The sequence below is a fragment of the Habropoda laboriosa genome, unplaced genomic scaffold (genome assembly GCF_001263275.1).
Source record: "Habropoda laboriosa isolate 0110345459 unplaced genomic scaffold, ASM126327v1 scaffold22, whole genome shotgun sequence".
Classification (NCBI taxonomy): Eukaryota; Metazoa; Arthropoda; class Insecta; order Hymenoptera; family Apidae; genus Habropoda; species Habropoda laboriosa.
Window position 1 is genome coordinate 7,599,478 of NW_017100261.1, and position 8,529 is coordinate 7,608,006.

General features: G+C 34.0%; 1 protein-coding gene across 2 annotated transcripts in view; it reads left to right on the forward strand.

Annotated features, from left to right (window-relative positions):
- LOC108572808 (probable GPI-anchored adhesin-like protein PGA55) overlaps positions 1 to 8,529 on the forward strand; it is an 85,821-nt gene that overhangs the window by 64,948 nt on the left and 12,344 nt on the right. Inside the window, exon 2 of one of the 2 annotated variants that reach the window (XM_017935116.1) lies at positions 2,771 to 2,902. In XM_017935116.1, the coding sequence (XP_017790605.1) occupies positions 2,821 to 2,902 (82 nt within the window). In that variant the 5' untranslated portion in view covers positions 2,771 to 2,820. Of the gene's footprint in view, positions 1 to 2,770; positions 2,903 to 8,529 lie in introns of those variants that run through there. The other variant, XM_017935117.1, reaches the window with a different exon arrangement.

The following is an 8,529-nucleotide window of genomic DNA, read 5'->3' on the forward strand; positions in this document are numbered from 1 at the left end:
CTTTTAATAAGAGCAAAAGATCTTCTGTGAGTGTTTTTTTTTTTTTTTTTCAATTTACGATTGATTTTTTGAGACGATCAATATTTATTCGTATGTTCTATGTAACGATTGTTGGATTTATGAGGAAACGGTGTTACAATGTGTATAAGTGGATAAAGCAAGGCGTTCGAAGTGCTTTCTATTTGTTACTTAAAATACCCCAACTGACCCCAGTACGTTGAACCTTCAAATCTGATTAACACCGGAGTAGCTCGCTTTACGTACACAGTAGACAGAAATTATGAAACAGCAATATCTTATATCGCGAAAGTGGGTCACATCTCCTATTTTACAATAACTTAGGATTAAGTTAAAACTATTACAAAACGTGCTCCAACTATTACATATTACGTAACAGCCAATAGTTCAAACACCTTAGAATAAAGGAGCAATATGTTTCTAATTTTAAAATACTTGGAAGCAAAAAGGAAATGAGCGAGCATGAAAATTTGAATTCTTTCAATCTGTGAAAATTTTTCCTGATTTTCATTTCTTCAACCTGAAAATCTTTCCTAATTCTAATAAAAGCTCGTCTCCTGTGTTACACGACACTCGATAGTTCAAAGATAACTTCCCAATTTTAAGATACTAAATACAAAAAGAAAGGATAAAATTTTTAATTTTTTCAATCTGAAAATCTTTCCTAATTTTAATAAAATCTCGCTTCCTTGGTTACACGACTGAGAAAGTCTTACAACGAAGAAGAAACATCTTTCTGATTTTAAGATAAATAAGAATAAAAAGGAAGCAAGCATGAAAATTTTAATTTTTTCAATCTGAGAAAAAGGTCACTTCTTCCAGTTGACAAAATCAAAATTTACCTGCAATTTATCAAATTACCAAACAAATTGCCCCCGAAGAAATACTCACTCAAAAACCACGTTCGCCATTACAGTTCAGAAAGACAACAATTCCTCTAGCAATAGAAACAGCATGAAGAAAGAAGCTTCGTTTTTTAAAACAGTGTTTCCCAAACTTTTTCGAATCATGTCCCCACCTAAACGCCTCGGAGATTTGAATGCCTGCTCTAGCATAATAGTGTAATCAAGTTCTGAAAAAGTATAACACAAATATTTCAAATGAAAAAGGAACATGGGTGAAACTTTTTTTTTAATTTGACTTTCTTCAATCAACGTAAACTATGTATATTACACTTTGTGTACTATACAGCACAAATCAAACTCAACTCTAGGAAATAGAATCCAAGTTAACGTGATCCTCGAGCTTGATGCCTGCTGCAGAAAGTTTTTATTTAACACATTTTCTACTGCACTATTTTCACCGAATGATATTTCATTGTCGTACACTATTTTAAAAAATTTTCTTCCATGATATCGCTGATGTCAGTTTTCCTAGAATTCATTAGGCATCTGTTCAATTGCAATTCGTTGAGTTGGTAGTGTTAAGGTAGTGTAAGTTGCAAGCTTTTTTTTCTGAAAAAGTCAGATATGCAAGATCGCCTACAATCCTAATCTGTTGACTGTATCGGTGACGAATGCAACGTCATTTTCTAATTACCCCAACGTTGGGAAACACTGTTTCAACCCTCCCCCGTCCAATTAAGGGGGAAAACACTTTACTACCAACATGATTTCCAAATAATCAAATTCACCAAATGTAACAGTGTGACCACTGGTAAAAATGTTTCTTTTCCTAAAACATCACATCTGTGGACAGAAATACAGCATATAAATGCAAAAATAGTGTTAGTTGATCGAAAAATACTTTAATAAAAATCCCCAAGAAATACTGTAGCAACGACACAATAGTCTTACCCCAAAAAAAAAAAAAAAATAGAAAAAAGTTGTAGAATGAGAAGACACTTACGTTGTTTTCTTAACAAATTGAAAGGTTCTTAAGAAATATCGATCTAACTTATAAAATTCGAGACGAACTTACGGCACGACCTCTGATACACGATAGCACACGGTACCATAAAACCTGGAAAGGGTTAAAAGCTTCTCGAGCAGTCCGCCATCGGGGAAAAAATCGCGACGCATCCCTTAAACGGTCCCCGAAAGCCTGCAGCGGCTAGAGAATTTCTCATTAACCTGGGTGTGCCGCCCCTATTCAACGGAGCGATTCAATGAACCAGAGAGAGAGTCGATCTTCAGCGGTACGGTTAGCGGCACCGATGGCCACACTCTGGTCCTCGCCCGTTTTCTATTCTAATTCTGTTGCTATTCTAGTCCACGACCGCCGGCCAATGGGCTACGTCCGCCAGAGTAAACGGTCTCACTCTCTCTCTCTCTCTCTCTCTCTCTATGTCTCTTTTACTCTCCTGCTCTTTCCCCTTAGCCCTCTGCACCCCCTCCGTTCCTCGTGTCAACCGCCAGTCGTTCTCGAGGCATCGCGTGCACCAGATTATTCTACTCACATCCTCCTTTTATTTGGCGTCCGTATTATCAGTGGCGTTTTATATTATCGGTTCAAACTCCTTTTCTTTTAACGGTTCGATAGAAAGGAGACACCCCGCCTATGTGTTTTTATCGAGGGTCGAGATATAGAGAAGATTTTGTTGTTTCGAACGTTTGTACATTACGAAGAGAGAATCTCGACGTGGGGGAAAAAGGATATAAACGTACAGTTTCTTTTTTTTTTCTTTTCTTTCTATTGCTCCTTTTTGTTTCTTCTTCTTCTTCGATCGCCAAGAGAAGAGAGAAAGGGAGGAGGAGTGTGAAGAGAAAGGAGTGAAAGAGGGGTGACTGACTGGGGTTATACGCTGGAACAGATTTCGAGAGAGGAGACAGCCAACGTGTGACTTAGAGGGCGCGCGGAGAAATGCAGTGGCGGAGGCAGCGAAGGGTTACCCACGTGATCGGCTCCTCCAATCACGTTCTACTTTTAGCGAGGTACCAAGACGGTACGGAAACCCTGTCGAACAGACTGATCATGGTCCTTAGCGGAGAGCTTCCGGTTCTTTGTTTTTCGTCCTTTTTCTTTTCTTTTTTTTTTTGTTTTATTGTTCGTTTTTTTTTTGGTAGGTTGGTGCATATGAAACGTTGGTTTCTTTTTTCTTTTTTTTTTTTTTTGAAGGAAGGTTTAGATACGTTTTGGTTGCTCGAGAATTTTATACAGTTGAATATTGTTTTCGACGAGTAACTGCGTAGTTCGATTATTGCAAACTTGATAAAATTAGAAAAAAGTTTCTGTAGGATTTTATATACTGAAATAATGTTTTTAACGATTAGTTTCATTATTGTAAAATAATGAATATGTTGATAAATTTATAAATCATTTCCGCGCGATTCTGTACATTAAAATATTGTTCATAATTCAAGTCAGTTTCTGATTCAATCTTTTTTTCGTCAAAAAATTTGTTCAGCTGTTTGAAAAACTGTTGAAACATTAGTAGAATAAGGATATGGATGTGGCAAAGTTTTACATTCTTCGCTGTGAATTGTTTTTCAAAAATTTTTTTCAATATTCTTTCTCTTCGTTCATTTTCGAATACAAAGTCACCAGCCTTGAATTTTGCATAGCAACTTCGAAGTGACCTAACATTTACATAACCTCTCCGAATGCTAAATTCGTATTTCCATCAATTTTAATCGCAATTTTTCCAAAAATTCATCTCATATTAAACAAAAAATTACACAAAATTAATTTGTTTTTGTTGACCACTGTATATAAAAATTGCTACGAAATTTAATTCCCAGTGTCTCGACTCTGTAATTTGAACCAGTTTCATTTGCACCAACCTAATAATTAGTCTTCTGTGTCGAAGAGCCCAAAATTGGAGGCTCAGAATTGTTATTCGTTCCTTTTTCCTTTTCTATGATTTTTAGTCGACGAGAATAGCGCACACGCTTCGTACAATCCATGACCAGTCACGATTTTATGGAATACATGTTATAGAGTAGTGTGGATAGAAGTATTAAATTTTCTTGAATAGCGAGATAGTAGCATTACCTGTTTACAGTAGGTGAATGCGATCGAAATCGATGAGATTTTCGACGGACGCACACAAACACACACACACAGCTTGGACGTAGTTATCAGCTTCGTTTCACTTTTTTCTAAATTACTATGTTAGCGGCTAGAAGCAACAAATGGTTAGAAAATTATTAGTGCGCGTTTATTATAGCAGCTCTTTTTTTTTTTTCTTACTCCTTGACGACGACCTACGTATCTCGTGGTGGACCTTGCGTTTTTCACGTGTCGACGATGTCAGACGTATATACAAGGTGTTATGCAAGTGATCTTTTATTTTATTCAGTCGCACATATGATTAAACATAGTATCGTTCGTTTACGTGTTTCCAGCAATGGAATGTTGCTGTTTTACAACTGTCTTACAAGCACTTTAACTATCTTTTTTTTTTTTGTAGTTGTATTTGCTCATAAAAGGTAGTACTATTTGTGACTTGTAAATAGAATATTTCGTTCTTTTTTTTTTATGAAATTTGTCAACTGCTGTCGAATCATGAGCAGTGTTAATGTTACTTCTTAAAATGTATTAAAATATATTTACAAGATTGAAATACGTTAAAATGTATTTACAAGAGTATTGGACAATTGCATTTAATATGCTACGTTATAGTGCTAAAAATAATTGAAAAATTGTCATCCAGCAAAGTTAACCCTTTGGACTCCTTCCGTCGAGTGTGACTCGACATCAGTTTTATTCACAGGTATGAATGAAGTAATTTTTAAATTTCCAGTTTAAATATGTATTACAGTTTGCAATATTTTTTTTACCTACAGTAGGTACACATATACATGACCCTTAATGCTATTTTCGATATAATTAGTAAAAAAAATTGTTTAAATTGGTTCCTATCAACCAAATGTCTTTTGAAGTGCATTTCAAAGAACGTTCTTAAAATAATAGGGAGTTATTGAAAAGAAAATTTGAAAAGAAAAAAAGGAGTTCAAAGGGTTAAAAAAAAGAAAGGAATTCTTTCTACGTAGAAAGAAGTTTCGTGTAATTATTTCTTATAACTAGACTGTGAATATTTATGCAATTGTAACATAGTACTTGAGAGTAACGTTACAATTTTATACTAACTGTACATAAATTAGCGTTGTTGCTGCGCATCTCAGGAGATTCTAACGTTACTCTCGTGTACTCTGCATATTTTTATGTTACAATTGCATACACATCCTCGGTTTATTTATAATAAATTAGAAAGAAAATTGAACGAACACTTTTCAGTTCCTAACCTATAAATAATTATAATCATACAAATATTTTTCTATTTTAAAATGGTTAAATACGAATGAATGTTTGAATATTTACGACGAATAAATGTCGAATAAGAAAAATATCTATTTTTCCATAAAGTTTGTAGTTGAAATTAATAAAAATTACTTGACAATTTTAATCATACGTTTTTCGAGTCGTCAGGGGGTTAATATTGCTTGCCTACCTGTCTAAGAAAAATGCACAGTGCCTTTTAAGTTCACCCTGCTTATCTACCTCGTATACTAAATCACTCGACATAGTTATTTCACAAAATTTCACTAATCACACTGACGTGAACGCGTTATCCTTCCAACGAGTACGATAATTCTTCGATGATTCATGCCTGCGCGATACGTCAGACGTCTACACGAAATATTACACAATAATGCACACAAATATGCAAATTATTCGGTGAAAAATTAATCGACATATTCCACGAGAAAAATGGTTCGCGATGTTATCGAGAAATTCGTCTGGAAATAGTGAACGATATCGCGGAGAGCGAGTAGTACCGTCTAAGAGTTTAGGACCATTACGTTAATTCAAGGAAAATTTGGAGCAATTCCATGAAACATAGGACGATTTTATTATTAAAATTGAATTAACTTTTTTAATTTCAATTATTCAAAGTGTTTCAGAACTTCAAAGTAAGGGACGATGAAAGAAATATTTCTGTTTCTAATAAATACGTATCGTTTAAAAATATTATTAGTAGCGAGTAGAATTTTCACATGAAATTTGTTTCTTAGAAAAATATTCAATGGAATCAATGTTAGGCGAGATTTTTACATTTTAAAGGGTTGTTAGTTAAAAATAAAGCCAGAATGCTCATATATTCGTTAAACGAGATATTTTGTATTCGTTGTTTAATCGAAAATTCTGTATTTTTTGAATAATTAGTAGATTTAAACTCGTTATTATCATGTTTAATTAGAATTCACACCGTGACAGGAAGCTGAACCAATAATTAAATTCTTAACACGGAAAATCTACCAAAAACGACCGTAATAACTGCTCTCCATAATTTCTCCTAAAAATTACATAATTCCTTCTCACAAAGATCATATAAATATTAATGTCCCTAGTACTATACATAAATTTCCCAAAATTCGATCAATTTGAATACTTTCAAAAATATTCTGAACAGTGAGAAAAAAGAATTTCTCAAAAAAAGAATTATTTAGCATAAAAGTAACCATCATATGATCCTAACAATATTTATTTTCGTTACAAACGGAGTGACTTGAGATGTTCGAGAGGAAGCGAATATTCAAATATGCTTCTTTAAATGCTCGAAAAAAGAACTTACCTTGTACTATAGCTGTTTGCATTCGCATTAAGAGGTGTCGTTAAAAAATCAATATAAAACTAGCATTTGTAACGATATAAATTCTTACGACTACGTGATGGCCTTTTTTCTTTCGATTAAAAAATTATTTAAATAATTCTTATTCGAAAAACTTTTTTCTCCCTTGCAAAGTTCAAAGGTGTGACAATTTTGATCAGTCCACCTGTGCGCATTGATTATCTGTAGTTGTAACATTAAATCTCGCTTATACGTTGATTACTATTAGGTCTATACAAAAGTTTCCATCGCTTGTAAGTTAATGACGCCAAAAGGCACTGTATTCTTTTTTTTTTTTTTTTTTTTTTAATTTTCACAATTGGTATTTATGACAATAAGAATATATAGTATAATTGTTTATTTATTTTCAGCCTCGTGGCTATGAAAATGACAATAAATATTATTATTATTAAAAATGCAATAAAAAATAAATACAAATTGTTCAAAAAAAAAATACGATGGGAATTTTTGCATAGATCTAATATTATATTGATTACACAGAACACACACCATGGTCCCAGACTTTTCGACGGTAGTAACCTAATCGAAGAACGATTCGAATGGGATCTCCTCTTTGACATTGTCCCCGGATTGTGAGATTTATCGTCACGCGTATCAAGAATCACGGCTACCGTAGCTAATTTTATTTGTAGATTTGCGTTTGCTGCACCCAGGTGACAAATTCCTTTGTAACTGAAGTCGACTCGTTGTGTAACCGTATCGATGGTCTTTCTGCTCGAGAAATCATCCAACAAAGGAACATCCCGGAGTGATTAATCATCGGTATCGATAAAACTTTGATATATGGTAATTCTCGAAAGAAAAATATTCGTTTTCTCTTATGTCGACCATCGTCTAGATCGAAAGGGTAAAAATCGCCCTCAAAGATGAGGATGATAAACATATTTGGCCAATTTTTTGTTTCATTCTTTATTTGGTTGGAATTATTACTTTATCTTCCGAATTTGTAGTTGTAAAATACAAAATTTGTCAATTTGTAAGTACTGTTTTTCTGTTTTTAATAGTTTTCGAGATATTCGACTAAATATACCGTATTTTTCACAATTTTTTTGCCATTTCTTACCAATCGAAAATCGAGGTGCGAAAAGTACGCAAATTTTATCGAAGGTAGGGCTATAACGGTTGTTTATTCTTACAGAGTACCTTGATTAACCCTTTGCACTCGAAGTACTCTAAAATACAATAGAAAAAATGAAGAACATACAAAAATATTGTCTGTGAAATCTTACTTATAATTTTTGCTTTCAAATAAATAATTTATTACATACTTATGCGTAACAAGTCGGAAAAATGACTCGAGAAAGAGCCCGAGTGCAAAAGGTTACCCTTCGAAAGGCGGAAGTCGGGTCACCTCTGACCCGGCTTTTAAATGTTCCTTGCTTCACCCGAAATTCGAAACAGAATTTTAGAAAAATTAGAAAAAATCCTAGAAAAATAAAAATATTTGGTTTCCTTTGCGTACGAAAGAGATTTCAGCATTGGGTCACATTTGACCCGCCATCCGCAGTGCGTGCGACTATCACACCATCCGCTGTTCATAGGTTCACAGAAAAAGTCGAAAAACAGAATTCTCGGATATTATTCTTTCCCAAAATATATATATATATAAAAGATATAGAACGTTTCTTTTTTTTAGAGCTACTACATATATAACAAACTTTTCATGAAAATCGGTGATTGTCACTTGGGGGATGTTCCCTTGTAAGTAATCATTTCCCACGAGCGTTTCTATAACTGTTACTTCGATCTATGCTGGAATAGTAAAGGGAGGAAAGTTTTACTCCCGAACGATATTTTCAGCCCTCTCGAATGTGTTATAGATAGGCTACTGCTGCGTCATCGTAAAATATACAATGTTATTTCGTCTCTCACTGACCCAGATGAAGTTAATTACGATGCCATTGAAACATGAATATGTGTGTACGCCTGGCGAGCAT